The sequence below is a fragment of the Saccopteryx bilineata genome, chromosome 5, assembly GCF_036850765.1.
Source record: "Saccopteryx bilineata isolate mSacBil1 chromosome 5, mSacBil1_pri_phased_curated, whole genome shotgun sequence".
Lineage (NCBI taxonomy): Eukaryota > Metazoa > Chordata > Mammalia > Chiroptera > Emballonuridae > Saccopteryx > Saccopteryx bilineata.
The window spans coordinates 234,914,825-234,935,569 of record NC_089494.1 but is presented as its reverse complement, the minus strand read 5'-3'; the positions used below and the strand labels follow the sequence as shown (position 1 = coordinate 234,935,569).

The window sequence follows — 20,745 nt, the reverse complement described above, 5'->3', positions numbered from 1 at the left end:
AAAAATGACTTAAATTTTATTTAATCAGAGTTGGGCTATGCTAAGAATTGCCAATGAGCACCTAGTTTTTGTTTGGCCTATGCAATCATTATGAACAAAGAGGTCTAGGATAACCAAATCTGTTTTTAAGATTACTAAAATGACTAACACAGTTCCCTAAAATATAAAACTGAACTGTGACATCTTCTGTGTTGCAGTAGAAGTGCATGGAATTCCAGATTTAGGAATATAATACAAATTCCAAGATAATAAGTGCTTAGTATAACTGAATAGATGAGTGAAGATAATCTCAACATGGTGAAATGCTGTATGGATTAGCAATACAAGAATTCACCAACAGATGGCACCATGCTGTTTTCTATCTGAGTTTATACAGAGAGGACGTTAATACAACCTTCAAGTCTTAAATTCAAGCACTGGTCAAGGGGAAAAATGGAATCCCTGGGAATATATTTTGTTACTTCAAATTTTATTATCGAATCATTAAGACATGTTCGTTCACATGCATTTATTATAAGTGTCTGTGTTCCCACTCTAAGTTAGACCTTTTCCTTAGGTCAAATCTTGAAAGAGAGGAAAGCGAGATTGACTTGTAGCTAAGGGGGAGAGAAAATATCCACAGATTACCATTATTAAAATGTTTGTGAGCACTGTGAAGTCCAGTTGCTAATTCATTCCCCTTAGGAGATTAATATCCTTCAATGGCTATAAAACCAAGGATGTTTCGCATACATTTGGAGCACGGGCATGATTTAGAGAGCAGATGTTGCCTTTTTCAGTTCCAGTGTGTTCAGACTGAAAGCGACAAGGAACATACAGTGCACTTTTTAAAATAACAAAACAGAACAACCCCCTAACCCCATCTGGTCTGCACAGCCAAAGTGCCATATGAAAACAATGCGCCCCACAAGACCTCCAATTACTTTTCTTTTCTGTAGCATTGGTTACAATTTCCATAATTTCCTATGCCCGTAATTTCACCTGCAGGTGTGAGAAGGGAATGGACGTGCTCTAAGGTATGGCTGTACAAGACCAAGTCTGACAGCTCCCGGGACCGTGGAGTCCTGGGCACACTCAGGGCAGACGGGACTGTGGCAGCAACAAACAACCAACCTCTCAGGGCGGTTTAGCTAAAATCTGAGAAGAGGGCTTCCCCCACAATTATTATTATTATTATTATTATTTTGGTCTCATCAAGAAGCCTCTATCTTGGATGTGGACAGATCCCTGCAGATAAATGCAACTGATTAAAGGTAAGAAAGCAATACAAGAATTCACCAACATTACCTGGGTCCTGCTACCCTGGAGCAAGACAGCAGATGCCCGCAGTGCCTGGCAACACCCTCTCCCTCTTCTCTGTGAGCCGGGCGGCCACAGTTTCGGGAGGAACCAAGCCGAGCTCGTCTGGGCCTACCTGCAGGATAGTAAGATCCACAAGGTTCTGGTACATCTCATATGGCCAATACCTTGCCAGGAGAATTATCACCGAGTTTCTTGAGAATAATACCACTATGAACTTAACAATGTATTAAATGACACATCACTTGTTCCCTCTGTGTATTCTTCTTCATGTTCTCTTCACACTCTTCGGTTGCCTTCTTCTGTCCTTCATTAACTGACATTCACCTTAGGGCCTGGTCACTCGCTCACTGACACAGTTACCCTCTAGTGGATGAGGACTCCAGACCTCTCCTATCTCCTGACTCCTCCCTCTGCCTTCTGAACCGCTCTTCTTGTATGTTCCATTATTATCTTAAACACAATATGTGGGGGGAAGAAAACACCTCATTATTCTCTTCCCAAACCAGCTGCCTCTGTGTTCTGTGTGTGTGTGTGTGTGTGTGTGTGTGTGTAAGTTTTTCAGTAAATTTGATACTTTAAAAAAAGAACATGACTGCCTGACCAGGCGGTGGCGCAGTGGATAGAGCATCAAACTGGGATGTGGAGGACCCAGGTTCGAGATCTCGAGGTCTCCAGCTCGAGCGCAGGCTCATTTGGTTTGAGCAAAAGCTCATCAGCTTGGACCCAAGGTCGCTGGCTCGAGCAAGGGGTTACTCGATCTGCTGAAGGCCCATGGTCAAGGCACTTATGAGAAAGCAATCAATGAACAACTAAGGTGTCGCAACAAAAAACTGATGATTGATGCTTCTCATCTCTCTCCGTTCCTGTCTGTCTGTCCCTATCTATCCCTCTCTCTGACTGTCTCTCTGTCTCTGTAAAAAAATAAAAAATAAAAAAAGAACATGACTCACGTTATAAGCCTAATTATAAAGTAGATATTCTTGTAGCCTTCACTTAACTTGCGAATTAGCACATTAACCAATATTATTGCATCTGTGCAGAATTTCACTGTCCCAACTTTCTGACTCCTCATGCTGAATTAATTTCTTATTGCTGCTGTAACAATGACTAAGAATTTAGCAGCTTTAAAACAACATAAATTCATTACTAGAAGTGCAAAATGGGTCATCAGGCTCCCAGGGAAAGTTGTCCCCTTGCCATTTTTAGCTCTTAGAGGCTGCACGCATCTCTGCCCATGCCCCTGCCTCTGTCTTTTCACACGGCCTCCTCACCAAGACAGGACTTGAATGCAAATCTCGTACATAGTTACTGCTAAAGCATTTTTCCCTTCCCTTAAAAATTTTCCCAGTAATGCATGATTCCTGCAATGCATAGAAAATTGTGTCGTGTGTGACCTACCTGTTCTATATTGGAGGACCCCGATAAGTATTTAGCACACCATATAAGACATGGACTTGTACTTGGACGTGGCCATTTCCGTGGCTGGACTGTTGTCCTAGATACACTCTCACCATCTCTCTCAGCTTGGCCTAAGTAATTGTACTTGGAGTACTCAGACCTCCCATCTGGTCTATCTCTCCGACTCTACTCCATCTCACGCATCCTCTACAATATCACTAGGCTCAGTGACTAGAGCGACCTTTTTTATTTATTTATTTATTTTTGTATTTTTCTGAAGCTGGAAACGGGGAGAGACAGTCAGACAGACTCCCTCATGCGCCCAACCGGGATCCACCCGGCACGCCCACCAGGGGCGATGCTCTGCCCACCAGGGAACGATGCTCTGCCCCTCCGGGGCATCGCTCTGCAGCGACCAGAGCCACTCTAGCGCCTGGGGCAGAGGCCAAGGAGCCATCCCTAGCGCCTGGGCCATCCTTGCTCCAATGGAGCCTTGGCTGCGGGAGGGGAAGAGAGAGACAGAGAGGAAGGAAGGGGGGAGGTGGAGAAACAAATGGGCGGTTCTCCTATGTGCCCTGGCCGGGAATCGAATCCAGGTTTCCCACACGCCAGGCCGACGCTCTACCGCTGAGCCAACCGGCCAGGGCCTAGAGCGACCTTTTAAAAATGTAAATCTCACTTTGCCCATTTCCCTGATAAACATCACTTAATAGCTTCCCATCACATTGTGAATAAAATCAAAATTCCTTAGCAGCACACTCAGGTCCCCATCTCTTCAGCTTCTCTGGTGCCCCTGCTCCCCTTGCTCCAGTCTTTACAACCTCATGGCCTTTCCACAGAATGGTCTCTGCTCTCTTTCAGGACAAAAGGAGTTCTGACTAGATAGGATATCAGATCCCTTTACTTGGAAGGGTATTTATTCTTCCTCCTGAGTCAGGGGTCGAGAATCGTTTTGGCTGAGAGAGCCATGAATGCCACATATTTTAAAATGTAATTCCATGAGAGCCATACAATGACCCATTTACATTACGCATTATCCAATAAAAATTTGGTGTTGTCCCAGAGGACAGCTGTGATTGGCTCCAGCCACCCGCAACCATGAACACAAGTGGTAGGAAATGAACGGATTGTAATACATGAGAATGTTTTATATTTTTAACATTATTACTATTTTTATTAACGATTTGTCTGTGAGCCAGATGCAGCCATCAAAAGAGCCACATCTGGCTCACAAGCCCTAGGTTCCTGACCCCTGTCCTAAGTAATAACGCTGAGCCAGAGGCCAATCATGTTTAAACCTATAGTATTCAGTGAGAGCTGAACCTTGCACAAATGTGAATTAAAGAAGAAATCTACAAAGTCAATTTTAATATACTATACAACCTCGCTACTACTAAAATTTTTTTAATTGCAGAAAAAAATAGCCAACGATGAAAGCTTGATTCACTTGTGATCCTTGAAAACTGAGCTTTTTAATTAAAAAAAAACAAAAAAAACTATGGAATGACACTCCCTCCAACACTAACACATTGAAACTGTCAGCCAGGCTAAGGTGTGTATAATGTTCAGTGTGAAGGGGCTATTTGAAATGCCTAATTCTTTAGCTTATTGCAAATCTGCCAGGTGACACAAGAACCGTGTTGGGGGCCTGGGCTCCCCAAGTAGAAGCTAATCAATGTAATTAAATCTTAAATAGTGTTAGGTGAATGAATAAAAACAAAAGAGATTATTTACTGAGAAAAAGAAATCAACTTCAGTTTTGGTATCATATACTAAAAACAACCAATTGATTAACCAAATTTCCGTATTATTCTCACTGTGCAGCAGCCTCATAATGAGCAGACCACCCAGGGGATGAATTTAGTCTCTAGAGTCCGTAAGAACATGAGTGCAGAGCTAGTAGTTTTGGCTGTGTGGTCTTGGACAAGTTACTTATATTTTGAGTCTTCTCATAGGATCAATGTGACCATTAAACAAGGTAACACATAGCAAACATCTACCATAGGACCTAACAGAATGTAGGAACCTAAAAATGATTCAGAAGGACCTTTCACACCAGTGTAGCATAAAAATAACTGTCATTTTGTGACCTGGATATTCAGGGGCTAGTTTTTCAATCTATAAGAACAACTTAACTCAGTCAAAATAAGTCACTGTTTCATTTATAAAGAAGTGATCACAAAGTTACCTTTAATGGATCAAAAGTCCCAATGTTCACTAATTATCACCATTTTATATGAAGTTCCCTTAAACAGTGTTTCTTGTGTGAGTAACTTACTATTCCTTCTTATAATGAAACCTCTGAAGTCTAGTATACCATCGAGATGTTAGAATATTTTTATTCAATTAAATTAAATTACGTAACGTGAAAATGAGAGACGGCCAGGAGGCTGATCGCCAGGGTAATTCTGGTGAGACATTATATTTCACACTTTGGTTTATTTAGTTAGAATTTTCTTTGGGTAATAAAAATAGTGTTATATAGAAGTTGGTTGTATCTAAACTCACACAAAATGCTACAAATGACTCCTGCAAACCCTACACTCGGAATGACAGAGTAGAGCTCCCAGAAGGCAATGGTACTGCAAAGCAGGCTATCCTAGACGTGCTTAGAATAAGCTGTGGATAGCTGAAGTGTTCCAGCTAACTGATTAAAAATAACAAAACAGTGAACATTTCAACTATTTGAATTGGAACATTTTATGATTGTATAAATGCACTTTTTTTTTCATAACCAGATTTCATATGGATTATGATGCAAACTTTTCTTAATGAGTCATGATAAGGAATCAGATCAAGATCTCAATATGTATTAAAATTATTCCCTCCATGTCACTTCCCTTCTTATAAATTTGTCAAAAGCACAAGACATAACATTTCCAATGACCTGTCACAAGACATTGCTCTTGCAGGAATACCGTCCGGATCAGCAAAGATGGAGATCTCTGCAGAGACCTGATCACCGCCTTGTCCTCTTACCATTGACATGGAGCTCTCCATGATCTGGCTTCTGTCACCCAGTATGCAACCCGGAAAGAAACTCAGGAGACTGGTAAGAGGGCATCACAAACCATGGCCTTTGTCTTCAACAGTTTTACTGTGTCATTTGACTCCATTCTGAAAGTCTGGATGGATGTCACTCGAAATGTTCAGATCACATCCTCACGGTTCAGTACAGGTGTGTGACAGCATTTCTCCTCTAAGTGCCAACAAGTAGGGAGGGGGTGGTGATAAACTCAGTAAGTTAAAACTGGCCTTGCTTGCCGCCATTGCCACAGTAACTTGCATCATAAATGGGAACAGAAAGGAAATTAAAATATCTAAATTTAAAGAGGAGGTCTAGGGCAGGGATTGGTAGACTATGGCTCGTGAGCCAAATCGAACCCACTCCTTGTTTTACATACCCTGCAATTATGAATGGTTGTTATGTTTTTAAATTATTGAAAAATATTTTGTGACAAGTGAAAATTGCATGAAATTTAAATTCCAGTGTCCATAAATAAAGTTTTATTGGAACACAGCCATGTCTATGCACTTGTGTTCATCTATGGTTGCTTTTGTGCTGTAACATCAGTTGAGTAGTTATGACAGAGACCAGATGACCCCGCAAAGCCTAAAATATTTACTATCTGGGCATTTTTACAGAAAAAGTTTGCTGACCACTGGTCTAAAAGAATAAAGTTTCTTTGTCTTCTGCCTTGAAATGACTTTTTTTTTTAATTTTGGACTGAGCTTGAGAGAGTAAGGCTCTTTCTATGCTTATAAAAGCCCACTCACTCTTATAAATAATGGTGAGGAGTTATTCCCAAATCTCATGATGGAAATACCGACAATGTATGTGTGTTTATGTCTACAGACACTAAGTATTTAAAATACTTAAGTGTATTTCAAGCTGACCACCAGATGTGATGATAATTATGAACATAAATTATTCTTATAAAAGAATAATATTTATTAAATTATGTCAATAACTTAAACAAGATACCTCAATATTTGTAACCTTCCGCCTAGCCAACCAACGGCATCCATTTACATCAGGGTGTTCAGGATTTGTTAAAATAGGAAAGAAAGAGGAAGAAAAGGTCAATGTCTAGGTATAGATTACCAATATGGGAGTCTTCTAAGTCCATAGAGAGACATGGGTCTTGAGAGTCTGAGGATTTTCTAAATACCTAAAGTTGTTTTCCTTCATTTATTAAGAGCTATGCCCATGTGACTTCAGGCTTATGATGAGCGATTGGTAGAAAGAAGCAGTAAATGATGTTAGGAAAGTCCCTGACCCCCGGGGAAAGAGAAAGCATGCTCCTTCTGGCCCCAGTGGAGTATGGGTAACAGAGGTTTACACATTTAAGAAACAGTTGGCGAGATAAGTGTGTTCTAGTTACCAAGCTCAAGTCCTAGAGGGAGCAGGGAGTTGAGAGTGTCAAAAAATTCAGGAAAAAAATCAAAAGCAGAGTGTGGTTTGCTCTCTTGTCTGTTTGGGACTCTTGGGGGCAGACAGCCATGGTGCGTGACCTTGCTGCAATGTGAGGAAGCCAGTCAAAACGGAAGTGAGTGGTGGACTGGCAGAGGGAGAGGAATTAGGTTAGCATTCTGGAACCTCTCTGGCTCCTTCGGATTGTGGAGGGATCTGAAGCAGTGGTGGGACTCAGCCAGTTCGCATGGGTTCAGCAGAACCGGTACCTAATTTTTTGTTGAGTTTGGCAAACCGGTTAAAATGGCACTTGTTACTTCAGTAAACAAACATATACAGTAACATAAAGAGAAAAAGTGCCAAACCACCAGGGGGTGAGAAGTTGACAAGCTGTCATTTCTTTCAGCATTGTGTTATGACCAAAACTCCCCCGAGATATTATGAGTACACTGGTGTTCCCAAATGGTGAAGAAGTCAATAGGAAGCTAGGACCCGATGAACCAACAGAAACATAGATTTCAAGGGTATCTTATCACCCAATTCAGAAGCCATGGAAGAATGTTCACAACTTTCCCATGATAAACAGGTTTGTTATATATATTATTCGATCATATTTAATCTGCATAGCCTATTCCATTTATTAATTCAGCCTAGAAATTTTCATTTAGTATCAATAAAATGGAAAACAATGTATGTTACATTAATATTTTGCCATTAATATTTTAAAACTGTTTCTTTTGACAATCTAGTTTTGTATACCTCTTTTACTGTTCTTATTTAAGTATTAAATGCATGAAATAATAAACTGCCTTTCGGTATATTGGTTTTTTATACTTAAAATGGCAATTAGGGCAGAGAACCAGTTGCTGAATTATTTGAATCCCACGACTGATCTAAAGTGTCCCAAGTGCTATACGGGCAACAAGGACAATAGCTGCTGGTAGAGCTGCCGCGCTGAGGATGCTTTACCCTGTAGCCAAGACTGTGAACAGACTGCTCACGACAAGACAGACCTGAGGAGGGGCAGGGAAGGGGGTTAAAGATACCCACAGCACCCATGAAAGCCAAGGAGGGGCTGGGGCTGGGGCAGGGAGAGTCACAAGGCCCTTCTGAGTTTAGAGAATAAACCATGTGCTTGCTAACCACAGACTTCTGCTCAGGCCAAGAGAAAAATGAAGAGAGAGAGATAGAATAGAGAGATATAGGAAAATAGGCCCTGTGTGAGGGTATCAATCACGCCCTTATCATAAAAGTAAACTGAATTTGATATCAGACTTTGTGACTTCGTATGCTTTCTTAGGAAGATGGAGGTGGGCAGTGAAGAGTTCCTGGATTTCCCCTGTCTTCAGAGGAGCTGAGGTTGCTAAATAAGATCAAGGCAGAAGAGGCAGAATGGCACATACACTAAAGAACTGCCCATCTTGGTTTTGAATATTCTAAATCGGAATGGCCCTGCGGACAGCTACAAATGTGATCTCTATTTCAAGCCCAATTCAATTGGAGAAGCAAAAGAGAGAGAGAAAAAAAAAAGGCAAAGATGAGTTTCTTCTTGTCTTTGATTATGAAACCTATGCTAAAGAAGTGTGAAGTGAGTGATTGTACAGAAAGAATGGTTGGATAAAATCAGATGATAGAGCCATGAAGCAGAAGGAATTCCACGGCAGAGTTCTGAGGATGGGAAGGAGGGCACGTGAGTGCTAGGCACAAAACGCTGATATTTGGGAAGATGACACTATTGACCCATTTGCTGTAGGAGTGAATAACACTGAGTTCATTTTCCATGCTGCAGATTTCATTGTATCTATTACATCCAAGCTCTCTGGCCCTGGCCCGCAAATAACTCACAGCTGGTATTTGCAAGCCAAGGTCAAGTGTGTCTTCTGTATCTCTGAGACAGAGGGAATTAGTTAACCCACGGAGGATGGAAGTTAGAACCTTTGCCTCATTGGTCCCTTATGATATCAGCAGAACCAACCAAATATAAGCTATCTGAAAAGGGGAAAAGTTAAAGTAAAAGATACCTTTGACAACAATTATATAGCAACTTTCAAAAGAATTCTTTATGCTTTACAAACTTTAAGGGTGATTAAAAGTTTTCAAGAAATTGTGTGGCTGGTAAAGGTAAAAAGGGAATAAGAAGATAAAACAAGAATGCTCTTGTGTTTTATTTCCTCTCCAAAAAGCTTTCTCCCCACCACATGAACACGTGACCTCTCGCAGCAGCTTGCCGTTGTCCGGGTCAGTCCACTCTCCGTGTGGCTTGGACCCTGCTGAAAGCCAGCTCCTCGGGGGTGCCGGGAACTGGGGCTGGCCTCTCTTCTTTCTGCAAGCACTCAGAAGGAAATGCCCCTTGCTGAGTAAGGGGTGGCTTTGGGGGAGACTCCATCTACTGTCAAGGAAGTTTCAATTAAGTATGGATGCCAATTAATTTAATTTATATTTCTGCATGAAAAATGTCAGTCTATTATACATGCATGGAAAAATGCCAGGAGCTCAGGTTAATAAATTACATCTCCACTGACATAATATGGAATCACAGACCAACTGGATACTTATTAAATGCCCACCTGTTCTTGGGAGCTACACCTTGTAGAAATCCAACCAAAATAAGGTCTCTCCTGCAGGGTCTGTCCCTACTCTGATCATCTGACACCCACCCTTATCCTCCTGTGCTCCTAGTTTTGGGGCATGCCCCAGGAGAACAATTCTAAAATTGCATGATCAATATTCAATTGCCAGTGGTTATGAATGAGCACATTGAATGAATAAGGGAATGAATGATGGAGAACTGTAAATAATCCACTCCAATTAATCAGGGCATAGGCTTCTTTGCTTAGCAGAAAACTTGCCATGATTATTTGACTGTAGATTCAAACCAGCTGGTGGTGGGTAATACCTCCTGGTTTTGAAGCTCCTACTCTGAGCCAAACTAGCTACATGTTTTGTTTTGAATCCTACAACCATCCTTTAAGGAAGGGGCCATTCCCTTTTACCCCCATTCATTACAGAGACACAGAAGCTGAGGTTCAGTAAGATGAAATAACCTTGCTCAAGGTCACACGATCAGAAAGAGGCACACTCAAATCCAGACATGTCTTTCTCAAAACTAGAATATTCTTTCTATTGTGCTGGCTGATTTTCTCTGCATCAAGCTCTATTCTATCACCGCCGTTTCGAGGGGGAATCAGCCTATTCCTCTTTCAGCAGCACTGATACACTGGACAGTTCTTGATGAGCTACATTTACAATTAAAGAAGCAGGAGTTGACTCTACAAATACATCCTGTCCAGGAAAGCCACCCTGCTCTCCACTGGTACAGCTCCTAGAGACTCACTTGCTATATATAGCTCCAGACAGTAGTGAGATGTATGTCAGTTGTCACAGATTCTCAGCCCTTTACTGTTTCTAGTCAGTTATTTACTCAACATTTATTGAGCACTCACTATGTCCCAGGTGCTCTGCTAGTTTTAGGATATAATAAGGAAGAAGGAGGTCAAACTAATGGGGAGGACAGATAACCTATCACAAAATTACAGTGAAGTATGGTAAATGCTATGGGATTACTGAAGAAAGATTTAGGTTTTGTTGTTTATTCAATTACTCATTGATTCTCTCTCTGACTATTTACTGAGTCCCTATGATGAGCTAGGCCAGGGGTCTCAAACTCATGACCCGCCGAACAATTTTGTGCGGCCCGCAGACTAATCAACGAAGTTCAAAATATTTTGGATAAAATTAAGTAAGCCTAGGGGCCTACTTGTATTTTTCATTTCTCTAGCATCCTAGCTAGATATTAGCTTAGTTAACAGCAGTTGTGATGCGAACTACAGTTTCTGGTCGTTTTGTGACACTGAGTAAACTGCATGTACGATTGTGCTTGTTGTACTGATTTTTTTTTTGTTTTCAACTGCAGTGAGAAAAGTGTTGCATAACAGTTGCCTTTTGTAGACCTAGTGCGGCCCGCCGAATGGCTGTGATCTTGCTCTGCGGCCCACATGCTGAGTTGAGTTTGAGACCCCTGAGCTAGGCCATAGGCCCACCCTACCACGTGTAAGCCAGGGCAAGAATAGGAAAAAATGACCAAAGGATTGCATCTGCCCTGCCCCCTCCTTCTTCCCATCCCCAACTCTATCTGACACTGCAGGGGCCTCTCATGCACCTGTTTATAAGATTTTAACCACCTTCCTTTAGAACTACTGAAGACCAGGAAGAGGTTTCTGAAAACCCTAGAAGCAAGCTCAGGTTTGTTTGAGTGGGTATGCTGGGATCCCAAGGCCCAGAGATTGGTTATGAAGAGGGAGAAGATGGGCTGTGGGTGAGCAAGTCCCTTTAGCTCAGTTCATCCCTTCCCTGTGGTGGGAGGCCAGGGCCCAGGAGGCCCAGAGGGGCACTGAGGAGAACCCTCAGACCAGCTGCCTACCTGGGAGCTTGCTGGAAATGCAGACTCTTGGGCCCCTTCACAGGCCCTGAGGATCAAATTCTGCATTTTAACAAGGTCTCCAGGTGATTCGTTTGCATGTTTGGTCTGAGAAACGGTGCTTCTATGACTAATCTCCTCTCTATAAACCAAGAGTCTGAGGCCAGGCCGGCTAAAGCCCAGGTGCGGAGGGGTCCTGCTTGGGTCTGGGAGTGTATGTCTGGGCACCTTGCTGTTCTCTAGTGGTGAAAATGTTCCAAAACAAACTTGAGAAAAAAATATCTTTCCAGTAACTCAAATTGGCTTGGTCGTGGAATAAGAGATTTATAGCGAGTGATCCAAGGAAGAGAATTCCATGAAGTCACGGGCACAATTAAGGGAAGGTTGGTGATAGCTCACCACTACAGGGAGGAAGTTGAGGGTGGGTCTAAACACTTCTTGTTCTTTTTTATTTGTGGATCCAGTGCAAATCAATTGGAGGAAATTTCATAGCCAAAGTTCACAGTCATTTTTAATTTATTTTTTCACTTTTGTATTCCTCTGCCCTTTTCTCCCCTTCCCTTAGTATGCTTTCATCCCCAACCTTTTCCGATGTACCCATTTTGCCTTGTTCGTCTTCACTTTCCTGTTTTTGCTTTTCTCCACCTTTCACTTTGCTCCAGAGAAAATCAAACATAAAGAGACGAACAAGACCGGGTGTAGAAGCCCAGTCCAGTGCTAGTTCTCTGCTTCTGTGGATTCCTATCAATTGACAATAAAAAACATTTTTAACACGTAAGTTTCATTCATCCGTAAGAGACTTACATTTTGTTTTCCACAACTAACTTTTACCCAGCTCCAACTGTTACCTTATTGCTAGCTGTGTTTTGCTTTCTTCCATTCCATCTTCACATCTCCATTCTCCTCCCCTTTCCTTTGTCCTCTCTTTCTTCCTTCCTCCTTCCCTTTCTTTCTTTCTTCTCTTCCTCTTCTTTCTTCTTCTTTCCCTCCTCCTCTTCCTCTTTCTTCTTTCTCCCCCCCCCACCCTCTGGTGTTTATTAAAGCAAATCCCAGGCATCATATCATTTAACTCATTTCCTATACAATTTCCTGGAGGCAGGGCCATGGGAGAATGTAGGGTGACGAAATGATTTCTTATGATTGTGTTCTTCATCAAAATACAGAATTTGTGTTACTGAGATAAGGAAAAAGATAGAATTTCTAAAACTGCTACGTAACACCGCAGATGGTGTAAATTTTATTTTCCAACTCTGTGTCTCACCCCCTAGAGTCTTTGAGGTGGGCCCCAAAAACATTCTGAGAAATTTAACTTTTGCAGTTAAAATTCGCCAATGTAAAATTTGAGGAGATATTCTGTGTCAAGGAACCAAAAACATTTCCCCTCTGGAGGCCCCCTGAACTGATTTTCATAATAGTTTGGATCGAGACCTACATACAGAGAAGTGTAGTGTACCTCAGACCTACGGAGTATCAAGTCATTTGAAGGTTTGGTTATTTTTCATTAGTAAATCTCCAACTATATAAATTTGAGTTAAATACCCTTTAAATAAGTCAAATAGAGATTTTGAATGAGGAGATTAATTAGAGCCGGTGTCCTAAGGAAAAGAATCTCACTGTGGCATGGAGAATGTAATTCATGGAAGGTGAGCACCAACAAATCACTCCTTAAAATACTAATGCTATCAAAGAACAGCTGGATAATGAGAGAAACTTGACCCTTGGGGACCTAGCCAGGGTTGCAGTTATTGCTGCAGAACTCGATGCAGTTGTGATGTCATGGAATTCCTCTCCACTTAACAAAAATAATATTAAGAGGTGTGGTTCTGGGAAAGTTATTAGCATTAAACATGTCTTTGTAGTTTTATCATCTTATAATAATCAGCATGTCTCACTTTTTCTGTGGTTCTAAATGACTTTCCTTCTTAATTGCTCAGGATATATATAATCCAAGCAACACTCCTAAAAAGCAACTTTTAAATAAAAGCCCTTTAAGCCTGGCAAAACCTTTTTTTTTTTGTAAATAAAAACAGTATCTAAGTAATTTCTGCAAAACAATTTCCATATGCTTAATTTTTAAGTCAAGAAAAACTGTCCCATTTTCTTGTGGATAAAAACTTGCAGTTAATTTGGTTTTACTTTATAGCTTATTATTATGCCAAGAAATATCTAAGAAAGCAATAAAGTTAACTATGTATTTACAGGGTCCTACTGAACTGCTGAAAGTTGGGCATTATTTTTACATCCGCATAACTAAATGCTAGTCCCCGATATTTAAAATCAGAAATCCGAACTAATTCTTTACTTGGGGTATACTTTTAATTTAGACTTTAAAAAAGAAACCGTTTCCTTTATTACATATATTTTTAAGCTTCTCCGGAGCAACTAACTGGGACCTTTGGGAAGCTGCAGGCGTGGTAAATGCTTTTGACCGCACATTTTTATTTCTGGTCACAGAAAACTTGGTCTCTTGTTTTATTCAACTTGCCAACATCTAAATCAAGGACAGGGGTGTTCAGCGTGTTTGACAAATAGGTTGAGATACGCAGAACCTATTCACACATCCCAGTAAGTGATGAGAGGAAGTTCAGGATGCAGTAAAAAGAAATTCTTGAGTTTAGCCCAGGTTTCACATAACACCCGTCTCATAAGGCACTTACGCCGCTAAAGGAGCGGCGCCCCTGAAAATAGCACACAGGGGACACATCATTTAAATAAATGTGTTTCTTTGCCCGAACAGAAGTTCAAATCTGCTCAATTATCATTAATTTTGTTCTTTGATTTTCCTTGCGGGCGTGAACGCAGAAGTCGGGCTCTGAGGCTCTGCGATCCGCCCTCGGCGGGGGAAGGTGACCCGGGGTTCCTCACCCGGCAGCGCGCGGGCTAGGGGAGAGGGGAAAGTATGCACGTGTGTGTGTGTTTGTGAAAATGTGCCGGGCCGAGACAAAAAAAGTGGAAACTTAGGTGGAAAACTCAGTGTACGTGTTGACGGCCCCTAAAAATCTGTCCGGGATCCTTAGAACAGGTGTCCCAGGAACGTGCCCGGATCCGTGCAACAGGCGACAAACCTAAGCCACCGCATTTGGTTTTTATTTACATCCATTAAAAGCAAAAGCCGCGTCTCCACCCGCGCGCCGGCGCGCCAGGATTGATGCAGAAACCCGGGAGCCCTCTTCTTTCCGCGAGTTTCCCGAGCTGGGCGCGAGGTGGGGTGTGGGCAGGAGGGGCTGGGCTCCTCGGGGTCAGCGCCGAGTCGCGGAGGAGTGCGGGGGAGCGCGGTGGGCGGGGGCGGCCCGGGAAGGCGGAGGATGGAGCGCGAACCAGAAAAGCGCAAAGGGCCGGGGGTCGGCGCCGCGCCCGCGGTGATTAGCTCCGGCGGCGCGACCCGGGAGGGCGGACTCTTTCCTCACCCTCGCTGTCTTCCCCTCCCTCCTCCCCTTTAAAGGACGCCTCGCAGGCAGAGCTGTCAGCGACGGGGCGGCCGTTTGTACTTGGCCAGGGTCGGGCTGACTCCTGCCCCCGGGACAGGCAGGGGCGGGTGTGGAGGGGCCGCTGGTCCCGGGACCCGCACTTGGGGATCGCAGATTCGCCTTCCTTTGGTATCCGCTCCCGACCCGGCGACGGCCACAAGTGCGGGCGCCGTGCGGCCCCGGCGTTGCCAGTCCCGTGCGCGATGGCTCCCGTGAGGCGAGGAGAAGGAGGTGGCCACGGGCTCGGCGCGCCCCCCGCGCCCGGAGCACTATGAGCCGGGCAGACGGCGGCAGCAAGCGCGGCGGCAGCAGCAGCCCCAGCAGCACCCCTGCCGGCGCCCCCCGCGGGCCCTAGCCTACTCGCCCCCGCGCGCCATGCCGACTCCCGGCCTGCTGAGTCTACAGCGGAGCCCCTGCTGCCCCTCCGGCCCCTGCTAACCCTCGCGGGAGTGGCCTCGGCCACCGGGGCTGCTCCGCGCAGCACTCGGAGGCGGAACCGCGGGGCGCCCGGCTCGGCTCTCCGTTTCCAGCTGCGAAGCTCGGCTCCCCCTCCCGCCGCCCACGGCGCCCGCGGCGATGAGGGCGCTGCTGGCGCTCTGCCTGCTCCTGGGCTGGCTGCGCTGGGCCCCTGCGGGCGCCCAGCAGTCGGGAGAGTACTGCCACGGCTGGGTGGACGTGCAGGGCAACTACCACGAGGGCTTCCAGTGCCCGGAGGACTTCGACACGTTGGACGCTACCATCTGCTGCGGCTCCTGCGCGCTGCGCTACTGCTGCGCGGCGGCGGACGCCAGGCTGGAGCAGGGCGGCTGCACCAATGACCGCGGCGAGCTGGAGCACCCCGGCGTGACGGCGCGTAAGTGCGGGCCCCCGCGCGGCCGCTGCGTGTGCGGGCAGGTGTGCGCGCGGGCCGGCGCCGGGCCTTCCTGGGTGTGCGCAAAGTGGACGCAGTGAGGTGGGGGGACCAGGAAGCAGTGTGTGGTCCTGTTTCAGGTCAGGGGGCCCTATCTCTTTGCAGTCCCGATTCCCGCCACAGGCGGTCTCCGCGGGTCGGGCCACGGGAAAGTTGGCAGGAGACAGCGAGGATTGCGGGGCTTGCACCGGGTTACTCTGGGGAAGACAGCTGGAACTCTCGGGCGCGCGGGAGGTTTGCAGAGGAGGGCTATGGGGGCAGCACCACGCTGGACTTGGGTTTTCGGGGCGCCCCAGTGCGTGCCCGCGCCGCTCAGAAAGCTCCGGGAAGCGCTGATGGCGCTGGGAACGCAACTCTTGGGGTGCGCGCTCCTCTGTAGCCGCGCGGGGCTAAGGGACTTCAGTCACTTTTTTTCTTTTCTTTTGTGGTCTTTTGGTAGCGTTTCTAAACCGCTGTTCCATTCTTCCGACTTCCTTTCATTTGTCTGCATCGAATTACCCTCTCTAGCCCACCCCCTATTGTCACGCCTTTCAGAAATGGCCAGGTCCTTGAGGTGGAGATTTAGAAACCAGGGTCGCAGGGGCTTCTCCGCCCCCTATTCTCACGTCGGAAAACACGGGTCAAATTTCCGCTCACTTCAGAATGGAATAAATCACGACCCCAGCAGAGGAGCTTTACACGTTAAAAAAAAAAAAAAGCTTTCCACCTGAGTCTAAACATCAGGGAAACCCTTTAGAGCTCGAGGCGACGGTTTTACGGCCGGGAAACCGAAGGAGCGGGCGGAGCTGAGAGCCGTGACACCCCAGAACTCCAGCGTCGAGGTCGGAAGCCAGCGAGAGAAGGTCCCAGGCAAGGCAGGAGGGGCTGGAGCGAGGCATAAAGGTGCTGGAACTCCCCCCTCCTGCCCTCTCCACGAAACGGATAATCCACAGGGAAGGGGAACCTGCTGATCCTTAGAACTCCTTTAGACTTGAAACGAATTTAACTTCCAAATCTAGAGGATTTGGGAAGTGGCTACTGTAGGAAAGATGATAGTGGGAAGTAGGAAACTCCAGGCAGTTCTGGCTTGTTAGAAAAATAAAAGCTCTTCTCACCTTGGGGGAACTGGCTGTTCTCTGTTGAAGAAGCAAGTGACGAGTCTACAGTGGGGACTCCTCTGACCCCTCACTCAGCCCCGAGAAGGCACAGTCTCTGCACTCTGGAGAGGCTGGGATCTGGCAAATTCTCAGGGACTGGGGCTCTGTCCCGTGCCAGTCGTGTAACCTTGGGCAAGTTACAGCTCTGAGCCCATTCTCAACTCTAACACGGGTGTATTACTCTCAGAGTTCGACTGTGGATTACATGAGTGTTTGAATACTTAGCACACAAGTCCTCAGGAAGTAGTTATTAGTCCATTCCGCCTGCCTTCTAGGGGTGTTTCTAAATGTGATGGAATGGGTGGTCCACTGAAGAGCTTACACCTAGCAGCCCACAGAACTTGGGGGTTAATAGTTACCTGTCACTCATTGTTTTTGAGACGGTCAAAAACTCTCCATGTTTCTGTATCGGGAAAATAGAGCTTATCATGCCCACCTCCCAGGGTCTCTGTGAGACTTGAATCAGAGGACAAATAAAAAAAAAAAAGCCAGGCATAGGTAGGGCTGTAGTCAAAGCAAGTTTTCTTTTTTCTATCTCTCTGGAGGAGGGTGCATGCAAGTGTGGCTCTATACGTCAGGGGGCACCTGGAGCACTGCCCTGTGGCAGAAGGTGACTCTGGGGTGGGACATTTAATGTCTGCCTTGTAGAGAGACGAGAAAATTGGAGTTTGCTCTATCCGAAGGATGCTCTCACACAACGTTGGGGCCAGCAACACCAAGAATTGTATTATGACCTACCTAAGGTTCAGCCTGACCTTCCCAGAGTTTGGGTGGGAATCGAGAGACAGACGTTTGGCAGCTGGAGTAAGCATTGGTTTCTGAAAACATCCAGAGGTGACAAGCTGTGATGCAATAGGAGACACAGTTAATTGGGATCCACTATGGATTTCTTCATACTGATCTTTCCATCGTCTGGTAAATTCCTGAGGCTCTCACTTAACAGGCCTAATTCTCTTTGCTTACACTGGAGATTCTGGGATGGGAGATGGATTTTCAGCTTCAGATAGGGGTCAAAGCCTTAAGTTCCCTACCGTGATAAAACTACTACAACCCAGATTTAAACTCTGAGTTACAGTAACCAAGAAAAACTCACCATTTCCTTTCCTCAGTGCATGAACAGGATAGGGTCTGTTCCTTCTGACTTCCAGATGTGCATATGATGGCTAATTGCTAACAGAGGCTACAGAAGTTTCCTTCCTGCCCACTAGGAGCAAGAATATTCCGTTATCATATTTTGCACTCTAGAAGTTGGTAACAAGCTCTGAGAAGTTGGGCTGACCAGTGATAGTAGTAAGCTGCCTACCTCCCACCCCTAAGCTGCCTGGAGTTTGGAAGACCCCTCTCCCAGCATCTGTCTATGTCTCTTTTTGCCTTTTAGAGCCTGTCTACGTTCCCTTCTTGATTGTCGGCTCCATCTTCATCGCCTTTATCATCCTGGGCTCTTTAGTGGCTATTTATTGCTGCACCTGCTTGAGACCCAAGGAACCCTCCCAGCAGCCAATCCGCTTCTCGCTCCGCAGCTATCAGACAGAGACCCTGCCCATGATCTTGACCTCCACGAACCTCAGAGCACCTTCCAGGCAGTCCAGCACAGCCACCAGTTCCAGTTCCACAGGGGGCTCCATCCGAAGGTTCTCCTTTGCCAGGGCAGAGCCAGGCTGCCTGGTGCCCTCGCCGCCCCCACCTTATACCACAGGCCACCCCATACACCTGACCCAGCCGTCGGGTTTCCTGGTGTCACCCCAATACTTTGCTTATCCACTCCAGCAGGAGCCCCCCCTGCCTGGGAAGACCTGTCCGGACTTCAGTTCCAGTTGACAGGCCACGGACATAAATCCACTGCGTCTTCCATGGCAGACAGGTGGAACGCTGCTGCCATTGCTACAAATATTTCCCAGGAAACTTCCTTTGAACCCAGCAATGTCATGGAGGAGGGTGCTAGGGAAATATGACACCTTCTAGTCTTAGAGTTCCTGGCTCCATTCACAGGAAGACTGTGTTAGATAATTGCTTTCTGGTTTTGAAAACGTGATTATTACATTTCAATTTATGCATTGAAAATATACAGCATTTCAACTTTAAAGTTGCAAATAGGCTGAAGATGTTTTATCTTGGTCTGGTACTGTTTAGAAAAAGGTCTACATGTTCTATTTTCATGATAAGTTGTTTAGTGAGTTATAATACAAACATATACATAAATAAGCACAGGAAAATACCTGATTGTAATTAATGAGGGTCACTTAAAAGAATTAACTACTAAGTAAACTGAGGGGACAGTGAACAACCTATTTATGATTTTGGGAGCAACATAACCACGAATAATATTAGCATCATCAGAAATAGTTCTTTTTTAAATTAACAACTGAATTGTTTTTTTAAATATAAGAGTTTGCCTGACTGGTGTTGCACAGTGGATAGAGCGTCAACCTGGGATGCTGAAGTCCCAGGTTCAAAACCCTGAGGTTCCTGGCTTGAGCACAGGCTTACCAGTTTGAGTATGGGATCATGGAATTGACCCCATGGTCACTGATTTGAGCCCAAAGGTCGCTGGCTTAAAGCCCAAGGTTGCTGGCTTGAGCAAGGGGTCATTGGCTCAGCTGTAGCCCCCTGTCAAGGCACCTATGAGAAGCAATCAATGAGCAACTAAAGTGCCACAACTACAAGTTGATGCTTCTCATCTCTTTCCTTTTCAGTCGCTCTTGTGCACACACTAAACAAATAAACTAAAATATAAGAGCTTTTTCAGAATATAAGATTTCAATAACCACAGGAAAAGTTTCAAGTTTTAAATATTTACTCAGATATTCATTGTAACACAGACCGTATGTTAAAGCATTTCCCCTACCCACCCGAGGGAATATTTATTGCAGACTTTTCGTTCAGCAGTATTTCATGTTTAAATGAAAGTTGGACAGTTGGGTCTTAAAACATTTATATGTAAAATGAGTTATGTACAAATGTAAAGATTTGTAATTTAATGGATTTACCACATTGACGGTACTAATTATTTAGTAGTCACACTGTAATTCTTTTATGTTAATAATAACTGTGGAGTTTGAAGTCCAGCTACTGGTTATAATCATCTAATATTACATATCACAAATGCCCCTGATGTCTGATGGCTGCATATCTGGACATATACCCAGCTGAGTTTGAATAAATAAAATACTTTGTTTTGGTGAAATCTATTTGAAATTTTAGATGAAAGTCCTTCATTTTATCTCCTTAATGATACTCTTTTCTGTTCAATAAAAGGTAATATCTTTAACACTTCATGTTTGAAATGAAAAGAAAAAAGATCTTACACTGACTTTGGATTACATTAAAAAGCTCTTTCCTACATAGGGGCTTGTGAAAGCAGTAAAGGAAGTGATTTTTTTCTAAAGTATCATCCTGTGGGCTGCATACAACCCTCAGGTGTGTTGGGCTACTTCTCATAAGAATCTGGATTTCTGGTCCTGGCTAGCTGGCTCAGTTATAGAGCATTGACCTGGCATATGGGTGTTCTGGGTTTGATTCCCAGTCAGAGTACATAGGAGAAGCAATTGCTTCTCTACCCCTTTCTCTTTTTCTCCCCCTCCTACAGCCATGGCTTGATTGGTTGGAGCGAGTTGGCCCTGGGCGTTGAGGATGGCTCCATGGAGCCTCTGACTCAAGTGCTAAGAAATAGCTTTGTTTCCAAGCAATGGCCCCAGATAGGC

The 20,745-nt window shown here is 44.8% G+C and overlaps 1 protein-coding gene across 1 annotated transcript; it reads left to right on the top strand.

The window, feature by feature from the left end:
- Nucleotides 1-15,573: 15,573 nt before the first annotated feature.
- SHISA3 (shisa family member 3) lies at nucleotides 15,574-20,251 on the top strand. The gene is made up of 2 exons (XM_066232871.1): nucleotides 15,574-15,851; nucleotides 18,423-20,251. The coding sequence occupies exons 1-2, from the start codon at nucleotides 15,575-15,577 to the stop codon at nucleotides 18,860-18,862; spliced, it is 717 nt and encodes a 238-aa protein (XP_066088968.1). The 5' UTR covers nucleotide 15,574; the 3' UTR covers nucleotides 18,863-20,251.
- Nucleotides 20,252-20,745: the final 494 nt, after the last annotated feature.

Coding starts and splice junctions, on each gene's coding strand:
- SHISA3 (XM_066232871.1), top strand. CDS start 15,575: ATGAGGGCGCTGCTGGCGCTCTGCCTGCTCCTGGGCTGGCTGCGCTGG. Junction 15,852..18,422: donor GCACCCCGGCGTGACGGCGC/GTAAGTGCGGGC, acceptor TTTGCCTTTTAG/AGCCTGTCTACGTTCCCTTC.